Consider the following 21,294-nt stretch of genomic DNA (forward strand, 5'->3'; position numbering starts at 1 on the left):
CAAAGTGCCACTGCGCGTAATGGAAACGTGGTCAGGGCCAATGGAAATGTCACCACTGTCATTAGGGTTTATCCTCTGGGGGACATGCACATCAGTGAATGATGTTTCTCGGGGGAGATTCCATAAAGTGGGCTCATATGTTTCGTGAACTATAAAGAACAATGTTTGCACCTCGCATGTAGCAGAGCATGCGGTGGTGAAGCTGTGGCGCTTCGCATTTCAACTGACCAAAGTGTAAAGTGTGTGAAAACAGTGAATTCACGTAATCCGCACGTCGCACTGAACGGTCTCACGCTGAGATTGACACGTTTTTGTTCACATGTGGTGTGTGAGATAAACAAGGCTCATTATTGCTGACATATGTAATCTGATTACATAACCAACAGTTGGCTCTGAAGAGTGAGGATCAGTGGCAACACGCAGGTAATTCAGTGATGAAATGCGCCCCCCCCCCCCCCCCCCCCCACTCCCTCCTCCTCCTTCCATCCATCCTTTGTGTAGTGACGGGTTTTGGAGCGTCAGTCTGGAAGAAGCAGCGTGCAGGTTCTCCTGTGTGAGTGCGGTTGCCTGGACTGAAGCTCCAGCGGGCTGTGACCTTTTCCGAGGGGCTTCCTAATAATCCGTCGGATAAACGCAGCCTGCGCGCTGGAGGAGACGGACCCCCTTTGCGCTCCACGCTCCCTTAAACATCACGTCGTGGTCTTGTCCTTCAGTTTTGATTCATCAAAAATCCTCAAATCAAAACGTCGTTTTCTTCCTTTTTCTTCTTGGCCGAAATGACAGCCGAGCTGTCTGAGCTCTGACCGCGGTGCTGAAACCACGGCGCGGCGAATTTCTCGGCGTCTCCGTTTGACGCAAAACCCGAGGCGGAGAGGGTCGAATTACCTGTTGGCGTCTCCTGGCTGCGGGATCATGCTGCACGTATGAAACCCAGGCAGCGATGAGTGTTGGTGGTGGTGGCGGCGGTGGTGGTGGGGGGCTGACACGTTTCATTTTTCATTGAGCATTTGCAGCTGCAATACCTACTGACCTAGTTGGTGCCAGGTGCAACCAGGAGCAGCGCGGTGCAGGTTCCGAAAATTGTCCCTGAGGGCGAAGATGGGAGTGAAAGCAGCGGTGACTCTGTGGGGAAACCTCCTGTAAAACGCAGCGGAGTTTTTGATTTTTTTTTTTTTTTCAAAGAGGGGGTTTTGAGAGGAAGAGGTGCCTGCGCTGACACGGAGAAGGTTATGATCGCGTTGCTTCACCTGGACCTCGGGCTGCTGCTGCTGCTGCTGCTGCTGCTGGCCTGCTGGCAAACACCGGGCATGGTGGAAGCAAGTGAGTGTCTGTTGACCCTTTTTCTGTCTCTGTCCAACCGTGTCCTCAGATTTAGTGTCTGTCCTTGCATGAAAGTTGAAGCACTGCACGCCGGGGACAGGGATCATATGAACCCTAAAAACACACTCAATGCTGCCAGGTGATCACTCCGTTTTCCCCTTGTCTCAAAGAAAAAAAAAAGCACAATTCCATTTTTGAAGATTTGAAAACCTTAAATCTTCATATTGGGTTGCGGACAAAAGCAGGTAATTCTGCTCATTTACAGTGTTCACAGAGCAACATACCTGGTTTTTATCTTCAAGTAAATGCAATTGTGTGTTTTCATCCTTTTTTTTTTGTTTGTTGTTTTCAAGCTTGATGATAGTAGCTTCTTAATATATTTGTAATACATGAAGAATCTACAGCGTTCGTACTATGTTTTGGACAAAACTTTGAATGTTCTCAGTTCATCTTTTGTGTTTCTCTTGTTGGGCCCAGGCAGGTTAAAAACCAGATATTGTTCAAACTTGTGGGTTGTCAAATGTTTGCAAATATACCAAATATGTCAAGCTGAACTTAGTGGAAGTATGTGTAAAATGTGATGCACAGGGGCAAAAAAAAAAAAAAAACATTCAAAAATCATCATGGCATCATGCAATGACTTGAAACGCACAACATGGCTGTGATGCTTCATCCTCGTGATCTGAGGTGAGTGGGGGTCGCTATGCTGTATTTACGCCTTTCCTGTCAACAAGACGGACAGCTGTTGTAAAAGCGTCAAGTAGAATTTCTGAGCCATCTTCACAGCTCACTCTCCGGCCTGTTTAATTAGCTGTAGTGGGAATTCGCTGGCACCTAAATCATCCACACGGCTGGTCAGGTTTGGGCCCCTCTGTTCCTTTTGCACACATCAACATCCTTCTCCCAGGCCGGAGACCAGGGGGGGCAGCCGGTGTGTGTTTACGAGCCTCCGCATTGATTTAGCTAATTAACTTTTCATACTTCTCCTGCTCATCTTTACAGGAGCTCATCAGCCACTCTGCAGCCGGCTGCTCTTTGCTGCATGAAGGCTTGTTCTTGCTAAGCGTTTGTAAAGTCAGTAGCTGGAGGAGCAATTCGCAGCGGTTCAGGGTCGGATTTTAAAAGTCTGGCTCGGCTTGGATCTGAGCTCCTAAGGTCCCAGTGCGACTATACTAACTGTTTTCTTTTTGTTTCCTTTTAATCATTCACGCTCGTCTTTAAGAGAGAAAAACTTGGCTGACAAAAAGTTTTTCTCAATTTTGGTCCATTTAGTAGCTGTTCTGAAAGTTGCCTGATGGTAAATCGGTCAATAATGAAGTTAAAAATCAACTTTTAAGCCAACACGAATCAGAAAATATGCTTCACCTTATATTTTAAATATAATAATTATTATTGTATATTTTGGGGGGGGGGGTCATTATGGAGAATTGGCAACGAACACGGGGCAAATAATGTTCACAGAGTTATTTCAATTTTTAAATCAAAGATTTTCTCAACATTGCTCATTTCTATCGAGATATGTGTTTGATTTTGATCATAGAATTAGTTTTAGAGCAGTTCGGACAAGTCTCACATCTGTTGCAGCTTTTGCAACCTGTGTAAAAAAAAAAACGAGTGTGTAGCTAACTCAGTGGGCCCTGCACTTAGAACATCTCCCTGCTGTGTGTGTGTGTGTGTGTGTGTGTGTGTGTGTGTGTGTGTGTGTTAACAAGGTCAAGAAGGATTCTCTGTGCTCAAGTAGTCGTCGTTTTTCACATCTGGTTTGACTGCTCCCTAATGAAATCCGTCCCAGTTTCAGGCTAAAGTTTCCGCAGAGATCCTCGCAAAAGGCGCCGTGCTTCTCTATCCATGCACGGGAGCCTCTATTCCTGCTCTTCACATCTCTACTCAGCTCTTTGTTGATTGTTACTGTTTATTGTCTTTGCTCAGATTTTTCCTGGCAACCGTTTTTATGATCTCTGTGTCTCATCTTTTGTTTCTCTCCCACCTGGGGTGCATTGTGTTTCTCTCTCATTCACTTTAATTAGCATCGTTTCCACGCTGCAGCTCAAAACATTAACTCAGTTTGATGTTTTCTTGCGCGACGTGAGCAGCTTGACCAACCACAGGCACATTGCACTTCTCACCCTACTGCTGGCATTTTGAGTCCGGTCGCAAAATGTTGGTGCATGATGTGGTCGTTTGTCAGGCGATGATTAGGGAGCTTTTAGTTCATGCGAGAAACAGTAAATCATCTCAACGATGTGCAAAATGACCACAGAGACAAATTAATGTAAAGGAGACAAAATGACCACAAATACACGCAAAGTGACCAGAAAGAGATCATCGCAGATCACAATTAGCACGAAGAGATGTCAAATGACTCAAAGAGAGACTAAATGAGTGCAAAGAAACAAAGTATCACCACGAATACATGCAAAATGACCACAAAGAGATGCAAAATGATCAAAGAGAAATCAAAAAACAGCAAAGGGATGTCAAATGATCACAAAGTGGGACACAATGAGCACAAAGAGAGACAAAATGTCCACAGAGATGCGCTAGGACCAGATAGGGATGCAAAATCACCACGGAGAGAAACCACCCCAAAGAGATGCTGTATGACTACAAAATGATCACAAAAAGAAAAAAAAGACCAAAACGCCACGAAGGCACTCAAACCGACCTCAAGGAGTCCAAATGAGGAGACGCACGCTGGGACACAATGTGGCTACAAGTTGATGCCGAATAACAACAGGGATGTAAAGCAGCTACAAAGACACGAAGAGAATTTGAACAAGTTAGCGGCAAAGGGAGAGAATAAAAGTCAAAGATCTGAATACGTGAGCCCATTGTTTGACAATCCACACATGACGATGCTGTATTGTAGTCAGCAAACAAAGGTTGTTAATGTGTCGAGAGCACACACACACACACACACACACACACACACACACACACACACAGTATAAATCACACAGCGTGCTAGAGAACCATTAGCCAGATTAGGATGAGTCTATCAGCAAACTGTTACTTGACTGTGATTTACAGTCGTACATCACGGGCCACTCCTGCACACGCACGCGGACACACACACACACACACACACGCACACACCCACACATGCACACGCGCAGTGTAAATGACTGTCACGAGGCTCGGCTTTGTTTCTGTTGCTGGTGGAGGCGCCGTCATTGGTGTTTCTCTGAAGCGCGGGGCAACACAACAGACTAGAAATGTGCTCCAAAGTGGATCAATGCATCCTGAAATATGAACGGGGCCCAAATAAATGAAGTCCAGCCTCAAACATGAAGGACAAACAAGGACACACGTGAGAACGTTGAATCAATAAGCTCCTTTTTACTTCTGTCTGCCCTCCACCCTCTCTCCACCTCTCACTTTTTCCTGCCACTCCCTCCATCAAGGATCTGTGTCTCACTTTGCCCTTTCGTCCATCTTTTCTCTCCGACTCTGTCTTCCTGACTCCATTTAAGCCCCCGTCCTCTCATCTCTTCTGTTGAGGGTGCAGAAGTCTGTTCACGGTGTGTGCGTGCACTCCATCAGAGCTGTGGCGGATGAAAGCGGTGGGGTTTTAGACGCCGTAACAAGGCGGGAGTCTCGTGAGGGTATGTGGGTGTAGGTGCATGAAGGGATTTTTATTGTTTGTTTTTATTAAAATAATACACATCCTGAACTCTCTTGTCATCTTCAGGGAAAAGTCCTTTGTAAATCTTTCTAAAAATAGTCCTGTGCTTCAAAGGTACGACACTATAGGGCCAAAACGTGCCTCCCTTTCCTGTTTGCGAATGAAAATGTCCTCAAATGTTGCTCGGTCAGAACTTCTGGTACTAATAATCATAAAAATGTAACTATAACTTTTGTCAAAGTCTGTCAGGACGTCACATTTCCCATTGCAGTTTCACAATAAGAGCTACCTGGCGGTTTAAAAATGGAACGCTTTTAGCGTGGAGGAAAATGAGGAACGTGTCCTCGTGTGGTGCTGTGCTCGGTGGGTGGGGCAGGGCAGCAGCTTGTCAACTCAGATGTGTGAATAAGCTGTCGATGTGCGGAGCTAACAACCAGTGACTGATCCCCACAGTCTGTCCACGATCCCCGTTCACCACAGTCTGTACAGCAACTTTCAGAAAAAAAAGGGTTTGGGGACATTTAGATGATGCAGCACTGGTTATAGGAAAAAAAGTTGGGCCAGCATTTTTGTTGGACCCACCCACCCAGTCTGTGGAGGGGTCTCTACAGGTGTGAGACTTGTCCGAACTGCTCTAAAACTAATTCTATGATCAAAATCAAACACATATCTCGATAGAAATGAGCAATGTTGAGAAAATCTTTGATTTAAAAATTGAAATAACTCTGTGAACATTATTTGCCCCGTGTTCGTTGCCAATTCTCCATAATGACCCCCCCCCCCAAAATATACAATAATAATTATTATATTTAAAATATAAGGTGAAGCATATTTTCTGATTCGTGTTGGCTTAAATGTTGATTTTTAACTTCATTATTGACCGATTTACCATCAGGCAACTTTCAGAACAGCTACTAAATGGACCAAAATTGAGAAAAACATTTTGTCGGCCAAGTTTTTCACTCTTAAAGACGAGCGTGAATGATTAAAAGGAAACAAAAGAAAACAGTTAGTAAGGTCTGTGGATGCATAAAGCCTTAACCTGGAGCTCTTGTCACATCCACCCATGTTTCCATTGACACTTATTAACTGATCGTGCCGTAAAGTTTTTGTGTTGCGTGGCCAAAAAGACTGTGTAAACTTGAGGTTTGGAGTCGCAGGGTGTCTTTCCGCGGCCCTCGCTTAGCACAGCTCGGTAATTACGCAGGCAGGAGGACTTTGCCAGGGAACAGTCACAGTGGCCAATTTTTACACCCACTGCATTCGGAAATGGACCAGCATGCATTGCAGCCTCAGGACAGGTTGGTGCTCAAATGCTGCTTCTTTTTCCTAACTCCCACCTGGCTGCACTCGCTATGCCTTCATTCAGTCCGCCTACGCACGCTGGATGGATTATTATGCTTCGCTGTGAGCTGTCAAAGGGCATTCTGGGAAATGTAGGAGGTCACAAAGTGAAGCAGAAACAACAGACTGAAGGGAGTCGACGCAATCCATCACAGCTCGACGAACCTTTTTGTATAACTGTGTTAACGTACACGTATCTTCCCTGTAAAAGCTCTGAGGCAGTTTTGGCAGATATGTACTGTGAAGAACAGGGATATCTGGATCGGATAATGAGCTGTGGTCGTCTTGTTAGTCGGAGATGGACCTCGACCTTCACACTCACACTCCACAGAGCCTTACTGGACGCCTTGAGTTTGAAATTATACTTTAATTACATTTTTGAAAAATCTGTCATATAATATTTGGAGAGCTGGTGTCGGAGCAGTTGGAAATGAGCTGTTTTCCTTTACTTTTACAGCCAAGAACAGGTGATACTGTCACTTCTGTTTCACTTGTCACTACTCCAAACTAAGTAACCAAGAACAATCAGGCCAAAAAATAAGACTGTAAAAAAGTGACAGTTATAGCACCATTTTAAAAATTTCATAATTAAGGGGGGGGAAGGACCCATGGTTTGAATAAAAAAAAGAAAACATTTTTGAATAATAATTTTTGAAAAGGCAGGATTATTCCAAAAGGTTGTTAAAAGTATTAAAGTGTTGAAACATGTAGTGGATTATATGTTAAAGCATAGAAAACATTATGGCTAATGATGCTAAAAGCTGTAGAAAAATGGCTAAAATTAGCCAAGAAAAATCTAGCTAAAGGTTATGGATAGTGTTGGAGTAATGGATGAAATACAGCAAAAAGTCATAATAATTATAACAAACTCAAGTGATGTAATTTCAAAAGGTCATGATTAATTACTAAAAGTCATTGAGAAATGGCTAGAAAACAGCAAAAGGTTGCGGGAATATCATAAAGTATAGGTAAAATGATCGAATATTGGCTCAAATCCAGGCTGATTGGCCTGCAGGTAACCAGAAGGACCAGGTTGGTGGTACCTGCTGTAGAACCTTCAGCACGAGGAGATCAGAGCCGATCTGAAGCTGAACGAAATCACTGTCACTCTCAATAGATGTGAATTCTTCTTCTTCTTCTTCTTCTTCTTCTTCTTCGTAGAAGGTTTCAGTTAACTGAACGTGAAGTTCCCCAGACTCGCAGCAAAAATCCAGTTATTGATTCCATTAGCTCTTAAATCGTTGCCCGAGAGAAAAGCTGTAAAAAGACGCCAGGCTCGTCTCTTTTTCGGCCTGTTTCTTTATCTCCGTCTCGTCTTATCAACACTCTCAACAAACGGCAGGACAGAAGACAAAAAAGGGAACTTATTGGTACCTTTGTGCTGCTGTTTCCTCTTCCTTTGCAGCTTTTACTGGTGGTTTAATGATATAAAAACACCTCTTTGACATGACAGTAGACGGGTTACGTGTCTTTAGCTGAACTAGATGAGTTTTTCCTCAGATACACGCAAATACCGGAAACGTTCCAGATTTTTGGAAATGCTAAAAGATAACATCATCCCGACTGCTGGGAAGCAGCAGATTAGCCCCAGTGTGTGTCTAACCTTGTAGTGTCCACATAATTGTGTCCATTTAGTCCAAAATGTAAAGGTTCTTGTGTCTGACATTAACACGTGTGCATATTTACAGCTGTGCCAGCAGCCCCAGTGAACGTGTCTGTGACCCAGCTGAGGGCGCACTCGGCCATGGTGACCTGGAACGTCCCCCAGGGAGACACCGTCATTGGATACGCCATCTCACAGCAGGTAGAGTACAGCATCTACTGCGTGTGTGTGTGTGTGTGTGTGTGTGTGTGTGTGTTCTGCAAATGCAGCTCAAAGATGGATTTTTCCTAATTGATTTAATCCTCAAAAGAAAAAAAAAGAGCTCGAAAAATCCTTTCTCAGCGTCGCCATTAAACTGAGTCAATCTGTCTCACGTCACGTTTAACCTGCTCCAACCCTTCCCCCGCCCGCGCTCTCATTTGGTTGACGGCCAATTAATTTTGCAGGGATGCAAATTGAAGGGGTATAAATTACGAAAAGCCTGGATCGCTGCCATGAGCGGGGCTAAAAGCGAGCTCATCTTTACTCTCTCGAGGAGTCCAATCCATTTTTTATTTATAACCCTCGTTTCCTCCTACATGGTTTGTCGCTCGTGTGCCGTTCAGGCGACGCCTCCTTACAAAGCTTTGCAGATGTCAGGGCTGTCTGCTGGCTCGCGTAGGTACTTTTAAATGAAAAAAAAAAAGCCAAAACAAATCTCCTGATTACAAACGTGTCCAGCCAAAAAAGTCTTGGACCTAAATGTCCAACGAGCAAGAAAAAGCTGACTAATTATAATGGAAGCCGTCCATTCAGGTTCCAAATTTGTTAGCCCTAATTGAATTTAAACTGGATGTTATTGAGCTCTATTCATTACACGAAACCTTTCAAGCGTTTTCACGGAGTCCAGTGTTTAAGGATTTTGAGATGCTCGATGCAACACTGCATCTGATGACCCTCCGGTGGATTGGATCGACTCTTCTCAGGCTCATCCTGACTTGCAGACTTGTTAGTTGTTCACCATTGTGATGGGGTTCCATTTAATTTGCACATCTTACAATTTGAGCTTTAGCTACTACTACTGTACTGCAGCAGTTGCCACTGCTTGAACATTCATATCTGTATCAGTACTTTCCTCTGCTGATATGTGCTTTGCTCCACATGTCTCATCCCTTCTGCTCATCTCTCACCACATTTTGTCCGTCTCACATGCTGTGAAACCTCGGGCTGCAAACTCTGCTCGCCTCCCTCTAATCACTTCTCACCGCCCACAAGTTTGGCAAAGAGGAGAGTCAGACATGAGGTGAGCCCTGAGTGGGAGCCGGCTCCATTAGAGCAAATTATTTTGGCTGGGACTCGTCTCGTGGCGAGAACATCCACGGTGGCGGCGCTGCCAAACGAGTCTGGTATCTGACTCAGAATCAATCAAGCGCGTGGCATTTTCAGGGAAATGGAGTCACCTGCTGTAACCTCACAAATGCTCTTATGAAAACGTTGTCCCAGCATTAACGAGAAGGGGGAGCAGGTAGGTGTTTTTTTTCCGCTGTTAATCAGCAAAAGTAAGAAAAAAAAGAGAAGCACAAATGCAGTGAAATATGATTCTGTCACCGGCAGTTGTTCCAGACCCCAGAGGTGACTTAATTAAGACCACACGCCTGATATTCCCAATATGTGAATTGGTGATAAATGTATAAATGAGTATTGTGAGCCTGAGGTTTGTTTCTCAATTGGGCCGCAAACACCGTCCTTTTTGTGTTATATTGTGAAATTATAGTGAAAACTCAATAAAACCAAATATAAAACAAAGAACAAAGAAATAAATTTGCTTTTGCTTTTTGAATCAACAGAATATTTTAAATAATGCGACCAATGCCAAACCAAACAGCACTTTTCTCCGATTTAGATGGACCCAAACAAATTGTGATGTGTTTGTTTTATTATTGTGTAAAATGTAATAATAATAATGAAATAGAATTTCCGAGAAACTTCTTCGGAAGTTCGCTGAGAGAATGGCTGAAATTGCAAACGTCACTGTCCAGGGCTGAGACGCACACTTCACCTCCTGTGCAAACAAAAGTTTTTGGCTTTTTGTGCTCTCAGTTTCCAGACAGCAGTTTGTTTTGGCAGCGTTTTTTTCTACATTTGTACAAAAAAGAATCTGATAATCTTGCAGTCTTGTATCGATCAACTAGCCCTTTAAACCCCATAACAGATCTTGTGAGTTTTGGTCATAAAGTACTGACCCTGTTGCCTGTGGCCTGCCGGACGGGCAGAAGGCACCGCCTTGGCTGTGATTCAGTCTCTGATTCAGACGTCTGAAGTAACCTCTAGTGTCCTGCCAGCCTCCCATTTATTGACATTTCCTCAGTTTTCTTCAGCTTTACAGCCACATTCACTCACTGGGAAGCTGATCTCATACTAAAGGGGACTTTAACACCGACAGTTGGCTCGATAATGGACTTAAATCCAGAGGCAAAACAGTTTGTGGAGATTTACGTCGTGCTTACCAAGCAGCAGTTGAACACTTTTGCATTTAAATGCAATAAACGTGAAAGAATTGACTGGAGCCACATATAATAGTGTGCACTGACAGGCTTGCTGTATATTACCGGCTGTACACTGTTGTCACACTCAAACTATGAGAAAGGTTGCGTTGTTGGTCATTTGAGAACTATTTTTTATACGGGTTCTCACGGTTTTTGAACACTTTGCGTCAGTCTTTGTCGTATTCTGTCTCTTGTCTGGACATTTTGTGTCAGTTTATGCGGATTTTGAGCCTCATTGGGATGTTGTTTCATGTTGTCCATAATTTGTGAGTCCTTTTGCAACATGCCTACATATAGAAGACCTCATAGTAACATATCATCCCAGTAGACCACTTTGATCCCACAATGCAGGCCTACTTGTGGTTCCCAGAATTTCCAAAGGTAGAATGGGAGGCAGAGCCTTTAGCTATCAAGCTCCTCTACTGTGGAACCAGCTCCCAGTTCAGATTCAGGAAGCAGACGCCCTCTCTACTTTTATGTCTCGGCTTAAAACCCTCTCTTTAATAAAGCTTATAGTTAGTTATAGTTATGCTGCTATAGGCTTAGACTGCTGATAGACCCACCCCCCCATGCACTGAGCTCCTTTCCTCCTCTTATCACTCTCTCCTCTCCTCTCACCCCACACTTGTAACAAATGCAAAATTAACTGTGTGTTTTCTCCCGTAGTTGTCTTTCTCCTCCTTGTCCCCCTCTCTCTGTCCCTTTCTGCAGGTGTCCCCGGCATTTGGAGCTGTGTGTTTTCCAGTGTGCAGCTACTGGTGCAGCAACCTGCCCGATGTTTTGTTGTTGCTTTTTGTTGTTCTTTTTCTTTTATCTCTCCACTTTCCACTCACCCCAACCGATCAAGGCAGATGGCCGCCCACCCTGAGCCTGGTTCTGCTGGAAGTTTCTTCCGTTAAAGGGAGTTTTCACTCTCCAGTGTTGCCTAGGGATTGCTTAAGGGGGAATCGTTGGGTTTTCTCTATACATCTTTATAGTCTTGACTTTATTCTGTAAAGTGCCTTGAGATGACTTTGTTGTGAATTGGCTCTATATAAATAAAGTTGAATTAAAACTGATCCTTCCTATTCTGGGTGAGCACAGTGATGCCCTGAGGACACATGGTTTGCAGCTTTGTTATCAATGTAGCTCCTCAGCTCGAACACTTTTTACTTATTGTGGCGCATGCATGGGGGTAACTACACATAACAATTGTATGAGCATGAACCCGGAAGGCAGTATTAGTACATGTAGTCTCTCTTTGAGGCAATTGTTTTGCAGTATCTGCCTGCACATGGCTTTTCCCTCAGCAGTGGGACAAGAAGCATTTGAATTTATACGAGGTGCAGCTGCTTGTTACGGCAGCAAAGTTATTTGGTTTTACAGTTGATACCGTGTTGATATAAAGACGCATCGATTTGACAAATATATTCTGCAGCGATTTAGTTGGTTAGTAGAAGACACTATGGGCTGTCCGTCACGCGTTTGAATGTGTCTTGTCTCCAGAGGCAAGACGGCCTGATGCAGCGCTCCATCCGAGAGGTGAACACGTCCAGCCGCTGGTGTGTCCTGTGGGACCTGGACGAGGACACGCACTACAGCGTCCAGGTGAGAACGACACACAAACACTCCGATGTTGTAAAAGTACACAGAGTCAGCCCTCTAAAGTCCAAGTATTTGTCTAAAAATACTCCAGTGCGAGTAGTACTCAAAGTAAATCAGAAATACTTGGATTGTAGTAATATTTCAAAGGAAAAAAATATATTCATCAACATACATGAGAACTTGTTTTGTAACACATCCGTCCTACAATCACACTGCATTTATTAACAGATACACATGTCTCGTGCAGCTGCAAATGACCAACATTGTCGAAGAACTCTGGTCACGCTTTCTTTAGCCGATTACTCATTACAGTCCGAAGTCGCTTAAATCAAAAGCCTCTCGTCTAATGTGACTCTATTAAAGTTTTTCTAATCCATTACAGCTTAATAGACGGATGCAGATTGTCCTTCAGTTAGAGGACACTGCTAAATGTGCTCGTCAGCAAGCAGATGCCCTGCGGAAGTGTCACTGAGCAAAGCACGGGAGTGTGACCTCTCCTACGAGGGCAGGGAAAGTTTGGGGAGGGGGGGTTGAAAAACGGTGAATTTCCCTGTGGAGTCTGGTGAAGAGTTTTATCATTAGTGGACAGATTAGGGCCTTTTTGCTCGAGGACAGTTTGAAGAGACCAGCTAATCCGAGGACTGATTTTACAAAGAAGAGCTGTGATTAACTTTTGCACTGGACCAACGTCTGCTCTCATTCTTCCTTTGAATGACTTGCAACAAACTCCGCTGAAAACTTTGTGCGGCAAACTTTGAGGTTCAGTGTGTGGGCGGAGACGGCGCTGTCTCAAGCCCAGTGAGACCTCTCGGTTGCCTCTGTGGCGGATGTTTCTGTTATGTCAAGCTCCACTGTAGCTCAGTTTGAGAAATTTATTGCAAAAATGATTCATTTTTCTGTGGGCTGCAACTGAAAATATTCCAAATCAAGGGTTTAGCTCCTGTCTGAATTCCCTCTGTTGTCTTCATTTACAGCACAATTTGTCCCGCAGTGATCGCTCGGGAGCCCGGCCGAAAGCCAAAGCACCATTTCGCTCACTAAATACACCCTCGCCAGCCAGTTTCTTCTCGTGGTTACATAATGTCAGGCTGGGAACGCACCCAGTGCTTATTCTGCTGATGTGGATTCAGTATATCTTTTTAAAAAATTTGACATCTAGATCCAAGTTTCTTTCTACTTTCTCGTCTCCTTCGGGTTGCAGGTGCAGTCCGTGGGGCTGCACGGCGACAGCCAGCCCAGCCGCGTCGTTCACTTCAGGACTCTGGAGAGGACGGACCACTATCCCGCCGGAGTCCTGGACCACCGTAAGAAAATGAGAATAAGATGCGCTTAAATGTCATGTTGTGCGTGTGGACGTTCACAAAAAGTTTCCTGACGCCGCTGAATCTTGTCCTCAGACGAACCAGCCATGGAAGGTCTAGGGATGACTCCTCATCTCCAGACGGGAGAGCTTCTCATTATCACCACAGTGCTGCTGCTGTGGGCGGGTAAGCCTGGATGTGCGTGTCCGTGTGTGTGTGTTTGTGTGTGTTTGTGCTGATGTGTGGGTGGATAGGGATCTGAGACAGTGGGACCCTGGGGACAGACATGGAGAAGGTGCAGGAGCAAGAGCTGCAGATTAAAAAAAAAAAAACACTGAATCCTCGAGTGGTTACTTTATATCTTCTGTTGTGTTTTGCATCATTTTATAGTCATTTTGCATCTTCTTTGTTTTGCTTGACTTGCGTTTTGTGTGTCTTTCTGTTAATTTAGCCTCAATTTTGGCCTTTTTTTCCCATCTCTTATTGGACATTTTGTGGTCATATTAACACTACTCTGTCTTTGTGATGGTGTTTTTTTACATGTCTTTGTCATAATTTTACATTTTAATATTTGTTTCATTCATGAGTCATTGTGTTTTGGTTATTATTCATACACTTATTTTAGTTTCGTGGTCCGTTTTTAACCATATTGTGTGTCTTTGTTTCCATTAAGTGGTAAAGTGCTTTATTTGTCATACAAGGTGTCCAACAAAATTGCGTCAAATGGTCAGATGGAGGGTTAGTCCTGAGCCGCTGCGACCGAGCGCGTCGCCGAGCGCGTCGCCGCTAAGGCACACATGTTTTTAGCGGTAGGGACCCGGAGGAACCCTACGCAAACACTGGTCCGGGGATTGAACCCACGACCTTCTTGCTGTGAGGCAAGAGTGCTAACCACTCTGCCACCGTGCTACCTAAGGTGTCTTTCTTCTTGATATAAATTTGTTTCAGGTCTCAACAACAGATCGGTCCATCCATGATTGTTCTGAATGTCGACGTAATAACCTCTCTTGCATGTTTGACGTTGTCTTCTCTGAATTCTCCTCCCACCGCACGCCAGCCGTCATCGCCCTCTTCTGCCGACAGTACGACATCATAAAAGACAATGACTCCAACAGCACTAAGGACAAAGCCAAGAGGCCGCTGGTCCGCACAGCTTCCCCATACTACAACGCCTCAGCCGACAGCTCACCCATCTACCACAACGGAGCCGTGCGCAGCAGCAGGGTGACTCATTTCTCCTCCAACTGATAAACTTCATTTAGCAAACTTCTTCCTCATCCTCCCCCGCCTTAGCCCTCATTTTGTTGCGGCACATCTCTATAATGCATGATCATTCTTGGCTGCCAAGAATATTTAGTTTCCTCTGAAGAGCCTTTGTAGTTGCATCAGGGATCTCCTAGCAACCAGAGCTGCTGCCATCACGGCTAAATATAAAACAGCCAGAGAGCTATTTTTTTTTTTTTTTTTTTTTTTTTTTTTTAATTGCACCTATTCGGTGACTTGCTCAGTAAAAGTGAGCAGTCTGATAGTGTAGATTTGTTTCCAAATGCAAATGAAAAAGTGACAATAAACTGGAGTTTTAATCTTGACTATGGGAGGCAGCCAGCTGGAGCTTATACAAACATCAAACTGCAAAATTCCACTGCGTTATTCAGTTGTCATGCTTTGTTGGTTTTGCGTTACCTTGAGAAGTTAAGGAAGAAGGGAAGTATCACTTTCTGTCATGTTGTGTTTTGTTATCCTTTCCTCTTGCACGGACAGGGCTCATCCAAAGCCACAAAGAGCCTGATTTTACATAGTTTTGTGTAGCAATTTTAGACAATTCTTCAAACAATATTTCATTAAGTATCTCGTTTAAGGCAAATTGAATAAACACTTTAACCCAGGATGGCAAACAGTTTATTATTAACATCGTCCATTAACCATCATAAAAGGGGAAACTTGCATGTACACACTGTCTTTCTCATGCTCTGATTCAAAACCCCCTTTTGCTGCACATGTATGTCCCAGAATCAGCATCAAATTAATTATCTCCCTTAACAATAAGTGGAACTTTTATTTTGTTTTTTGTTTTTTCTGGAATGTTTGTTTGTGCACTTTTTTTTTTAATACTTTTTCTCAAAAAAATACACTGAAACGTGAAATATGTTTAAGTGTACTGTGGGTATTTGGTATTTGCTGTGGGACAGAGACAAGTTGTAAGTATCAAGACAATGATTTTGTTTTTTTGACATTTTGTAGCAAAAACACAACCCCAAACTTGAGGGCAGTTAAATGAGAACTTCAGGTGAACCTGACCTGAACCCGCTGGGAGCAGCTAGGAACCATTAGATTTGCATATTAAATGTCAGACTCATACATGTTGGTGGAACAGCTCATTGATTAGTACGTAAATCTCTGACAGGCACGTGGCAGCGCACGTGAACCCCGTGTGCTGCTCGTTCATGTCTCTTTCTGTTTATGACTCATGTGTTTAAGCATCCATCTCACTGTTTTGTGTTGTGTGTTTTTTTTTTTTTTTTTTCCAGCTCCACAGAGCCTCCTCCTCCATCAGCATCATTAGAGTGTGAGTTTGGATGCAGAGTCTTGCTGTACAGCAGCACAGCACAAGACAGGAGTGGAGCCAGTGATGTGGGAGACATTTGCCTGAGGAACATCAGTTGGATTATTTATTGTAAATATGGGCAAACTGAAAGCGCTGTAAGCAGATGAACTGTGACACTGTGAATGTAATGGATGACTACTGCCCTATAGTGGCAGAAAGACTTTAGTGTTTGTACAACTGTGCATCGGCCTCTTGTTGTGTTGTACAATTCCCAGCTGCCTGGATGAGCTGATATGAACTAGCCTGGCGCAAGAACATACATGTTGACTAGCTTCCAGTTGTACTGCGTTTTCTGTCAAAGATTACTTGTGAATATTTGCCAGCATGACAGCCAAGTCCCGTCTGCCTCAAATGTATTCATTTTTCCCAACATGTCTATGTTAAAGACAACATGCTTTAATTCGTTTGTGTAATTAAAATATGAGCAGAAACGGAGAGCAGGTCAGTTAAAGGTAAAAGTCGTTTAAATGTAATTTAAATATGTTTGAATGTATGTGATGATGAAAACTCTGAATTTACCAAGTGTCATTATTTTATTTGTTTTATTCCTTTCTCACAATAAATTGTTTTTGATTCTTAGGAGACCTTATTAGCAACTCCCATACAACCATGAACCACAAATACACTATGTAGTATTAATGTAGTCAAAATATGACATTCTAACTTTATAACACTATAATTACATTATGGTATTATGCATTCATACTATATAAAAAAACTATATAGCTTTACTATAATTTAAAAACATGAAATGACTACATATGATATGTAGTTAAAACTACAGTTTCAACCGTATAGTATATGTAATAGCATCTGTAATAACAATTATGTAATAGCACGTGTAATAATGTGTGTAATGAGATGCAAATTTTATGCACTTTTACTGTACTTTTTTCTGCATTTCATTACACGCGTGTTATTACATGGTTATAAATGCACTATTACACGTGTTATTACAATGTAATAATAGAGTAATAACATGTGCGTAATGAGATGCGAAAAAAAAGTCCACCATCTCATAAAAATTGCATAAAATTTGCATCTCATTACGCCCGTGTTATTACGTGGTTATAAATGTGCTATTACACAAGTTATTACATTGTAATAATAGAGTAATAACATGTGTGTAATGCGATGCGAAAAAAAAAGTCCACTATCTCAATTAAAATTGCATAAAATTTGCATCTCATTACGCTCGTGTTATTACCTGTTTATAAATGCGCTATTAGATGTGTTATTACATTCTAATAATAGAGTAATAAATTATGCGTAACGATATGCGAAAAAGTACAGTAAAATTGCATATCATTTGCATCTAATTACACGTGTTATTACATGCTTGTTATAGGTGGTGTGTCTGTGTTTTCACATCCTTTATTACAAGGGACAAAAAAACAGAGGAAATATTTGTAGACAATATCCATTTATTTATGTTTCTGAAATATTCTGATATACTGTAGCTGTATTGTAACTTTACACAAACACATAATTTGACACAGACATGTTACACATTTGAAACGTTTGACTTTGTTTTGTATATCTTATTAAGAGAAGAAAAGGAAACTGATGCAGAGGTATAATTTGTGTTTTATAACATTAAAAAAAAAAAACCAAAAAAACTCAACAAGACAACAGGGACACAATGCATTGCAGAAACATTGTCCAACGTGTGCACATCTACTGCACTCTATCAGCTAAGACTTATCCAACAGGGAGAACAGTTACTTGTATTCTCAGTCTATGCGATGCAGTAATTTAACAGAGCACTAACAGGTGTTTTTCTTAAACCAATTAACACTTTTAGCACTGTGTTGGACTTCAAGCACTAAAACACCACTGTTTTCTCTACACTCCCCCAAAGAATAGTGACAAACAGAGACATAATTAAAATACAGCAGAAGCTAATAAGAACACACTCACAGTGCATTGGTGTGAATTATGGCACGTATCATCGGCTTTCACGTACAGCAATCGTTATTATAGATAATATTTAATGTCTGTTTGACTGTGGGGCCAAGTGAACAGCTGTGTACGAGCAGGGCAGATAAAAGCAAAATCAGTATGTTTTACATACAAAACGTGTTTTATCCTAACAAACGCGTTAGAATACCGGGAATCCAGACCTGTTCACAATTTCCCACAGTTGTAGTTTCGGCTCCATTAAACAGCTAATAAATCAGTAAAAGCTCAATAAAGCAATATGCATATCTTAATCCTGGTATCGAAAAAAGTTTCCAATCGCTGTTTTAAAGAAGCTTTAAATGTGGGCAAGCTGTTGGTGGATCTGGATACAGGTAAACGTTTTAGAGGTATGGAGTTTTCACTAGACACAATAAGCTCATGTAAACTGACACATTAATATAGACAAATATCTTAATGTCTCCGTTAAGGCATGGAATGAGCAATGAGGTACTGTAACCGCTATCTACCGCATCATTTCATTACAGGAAAAAAAATAAAGTAAAAATCTCTTTGTCCCACTGTTGTGTACATTAGACATCACAAACAGAACAACACAGAAACATCATGACAAGTGACCGAGTCTTTTAGAAATGTTGTAGATGCGCTTGGCTGATATAACTGGAGATCACAGAAATACAAGATAAAGAAACTTTTTGGTCACAAAATAATCTGCAGACACACAGAGCGGCACAAGACACGCTGCAGAATCAGTTATTGGATATATTTATATATATATATATATATATGTTTGAGATGATTGCACACTGAGAGCTGTCAGCTATAGAAACACTCAGGACAGAGCTACCATTGAAGTCAGAAAGCAGAGCTGCACTCAAATGTACTTTGAACATTTCAGGTGTTCAAATCCTTCTTTTCTCAACAGGGTGATGTCATTTCATACGCTTTTTTAAATGTAATTAAATTTTGTCTGATTTATTATTTTTTTTAAAGTGCAAAACTCATTTAAACGTAACTTAATGGAGTATTCCAGCATTTTGTATATTTTTTAAAATTTTGTCTGTGTCTTCAGGTTTCTGTCTGCTATAAATACTCCCATTGAAATGAAAGTGACAGTTTAATTTATACACTCATAATTTAAATATACAAGATGCTACTTAAATTCAATTTATACAAATGTCACTAGAGATTTAAGATACTGGTTGCTGCTGCTCTAATAATGTAGTAATCTTTAGGATAGGTTTCCCCCCCTCCCCCCGTAGTTGATTTAGCTTATAGTTACAGTATGCGTAATAAATCATTTCCGGACACCAGGTATTTAAAAATATCATTAGATAAATGTTTGCTTTAGCTATTGCTCCCTCACTACTGAAACGTTAATTTCAAATGTTCTCCACTTGTACCAAGCACATTTTTAAATTGTGATTTAATAAAGTGAAAAACTCTTATTTACTCTTATTACGCTATTTTCTAAAATATAAAATATCACATTTTTTGGCTCACTTTCCATGACATATCTTTAAAATAGATATTGTATTTCCTTTACTTAGTTAATACAAATGCCATAATTTCACCCATAGATTTAGAATTGCTTTTAATATAGTGTTTATATAACTGCACTTCCTGTTTTATAAACTGTTTGTACAAGTTAGGCTATATATTGTTTGTCTATAATATATATTTATTCAATTTAAATATATTTATATTTAACAATTTCTGGTCCTTAATTCTATTATTAATACAATTATAATTGTATTATAATACAATATATGACAAGAAACATAACATGGCATAGTCCCACTTAAAATCCAGCCTTTAAATGTACTGTTTCTATTGTTGAAAGGAGCAATAAAGTAATTTAGTTGCAATGATATACATTCAATTTTTCATGTTGATATAGCTGGAACATATACTATAGGAGACCAACAGGGACATTTTGGAAATGACGCTCTAGGTCAAAATGAATAACCACAGACTGAGGAGTGAGCAGGTATGTTTCAGGGCAGAGCAATGGCTTTTAGGATGCGGGTAAACACAGAGGGGCTGAAATCAGGTCGTAGGTGTGGACAGAAAAGCGCAAACATTTGTTGTCTGTACATAGTAGTTTTAGATTGTATGTGCAACAAATCTAAACGATTTTTCTGTGTTTTCTTTTTGAAATTTATTCCCCTGTACCCTGCATGTATCTGTGTGGCATTTGGCTTGAATTCCAGATGGAAGCACAATCCGCCTTAAACCCGTCACACGTGGGACTCATCCAGGTCTAGATCGACAGGGGAGAGGGGCAACGGCGAGCGGCGGGGCGTCCTGCGGGGCGAAGGTGGGCACAGTAACGGGGTGAGGAGGGGGTTCTCCGTCCCGTCGTCCTCACTGAGCTGCAGCAGGGTGTCGTTGCGCGGCAGAAGTGCCGTTGTGTCCTCGTCCCCAGGGCTCTCTCTGATCCTGGATGGTCCCGGCGGAGGTGGAGGGAGAAGCGGAGTTGGCGGCAGCAGTGGCGGCGGCGGGGGGCCTGGGGCGGGCGCCGAGCTGAGTATTGGGAGTGGCGGAGGGAGAGGGGAGGAGGTGCGGGATAAGGGGAGAGGGGAGCAGGTTCGGGAGAGAGGCAATGGGGAGCAGGTCCCAGATGGGGGAGTGGGAGTGGAGGGGCGGGAGATGGAGGGAGGAGGAGAGAGGCTGCTACGTAGACCCCACTGCTCTCTCTTCTCCTTGCTGCTTATCGCTGGAGATACCTGGGAGAGAAAAAACAAATGTTCTGTAGTTTCATCTTGTACATTTTGCCTTCACAGAGTTTCTATTTTTCACATTTTGGAGATATGCATTGTTATGTTTTGGGATCTTTGAGCCCTTATGCACATTGGCAAATCCAAAGTTTTTGCATAGCTACATACCACCAGAGCAAGTGCATTGGAATTTTAACTTTTTAGAACTTGGATGAACTTGTATCTTGTAATACTTCAGTGTTTCCAACTTTCGAACACTTTCTCGATAGTAACCATGAGACAGAGTCTCGAGTCTCCATCCAGTGCAGTTCTGAAGTCTTAACACGTCTAACATGGATTTATATCCTCCTGTTGCTGGGCAGAATACTTTTTACATGCCCATACAACATCCTGCACAAGCATAATGAGCACATTCCATGAGTACAACTAAACTAATGAGCAACATTGAAAGTAAACATGCTTGATTTTCTCACTGAACATATGGAAACATCAACTGTTAAACAAGACATTATGAAATGTTTACATAAATATATTGTAGCAGCTCATATACACATAGTGTATATGAATGTAAATACTTTCAAACTAAGTATGTTAAATTGTATTTAATTCTGGTGCTTAGTGATCAAAAACAAAACAGATATGATCTTACAGCTTCACGGACATGCTACATATTGGGTCCATAGGAACAGAGTACTTCAAAACACTTCAAAAACACAAGTACAGTTCAGCTAGTAATTAGCCAAATTT

At 42.0% G+C, this 21,294-nt stretch overlaps 2 protein-coding genes across 30 annotated transcripts in view; one reads left to right on the top strand and one right to left on the bottom strand.

Annotated features, from left to right (window-relative positions):
• The first annotated feature begins 485 nt into the window (after window positions 1–485).
• Window positions 486–16,486, top strand: LOC137125800 (fibronectin type III domain-containing protein 5-like). 2 transcript variants are annotated; one of them, XM_067501855.1, is made up of 7 exons: window positions 495–1,320; window positions 7,978–8,093; window positions 11,903–12,004; window positions 13,203–13,305; window positions 13,399–13,488; window positions 14,360–14,526; window positions 15,831–16,486. In XM_067501855.1, exons 1-7 carry the CDS (start codon window positions 1,230–1,232, stop codon window positions 15,870–15,872), a joined length of 711 nt encoding a protein of 236 aa, XP_067357956.1. In that variant the 5' UTR covers window positions 495–1,229; the 3' UTR covers window positions 15,873–16,486. The 2 variants fall into 2 exon arrangements, with proteins under 2 accessions (XP_067357957.1, XP_067357956.1); XM_067501856.1 differs by lacking the exons at window positions 14,360–14,526; window positions 15,831–16,486 and adding an exon at window positions 14,004–14,353 and having other exon boundaries at window positions 486–1,320.
• Window positions 16,487–17,476: 990 nt separating this feature from the next.
• The window catches only part of LOC137125799 (protein unc-80 homolog), a 40,773-nt gene continuing 36,955 nt past the window's right edge, over window positions 17,477–21,294 (bottom strand). For 27 of the 28 annotated variants that reach the window (XM_067501832.1, XM_067501847.1, XM_067501834.1 and 24 more), the window contains one exon: window positions 17,477–20,556. In XM_067501832.1, the coding sequence (XP_067357933.1) occupies window positions 20,068–20,556 (489 nt within the window). In that variant the 3' untranslated portion in view covers window positions 17,477–20,067. The remainder of the gene's footprint in view (window positions 20,557–21,294) is intronic. The other variant, XM_067501848.1, reaches the window with a different exon arrangement.

Source organism: Channa argus, chromosome 4 (genome assembly GCF_033026475.1).
Source record: "Channa argus isolate prfri chromosome 4, Channa argus male v1.0, whole genome shotgun sequence".
NCBI lineage: Eukaryota > Metazoa > Chordata > Actinopteri > Anabantiformes > Channidae > Channa > Channa argus.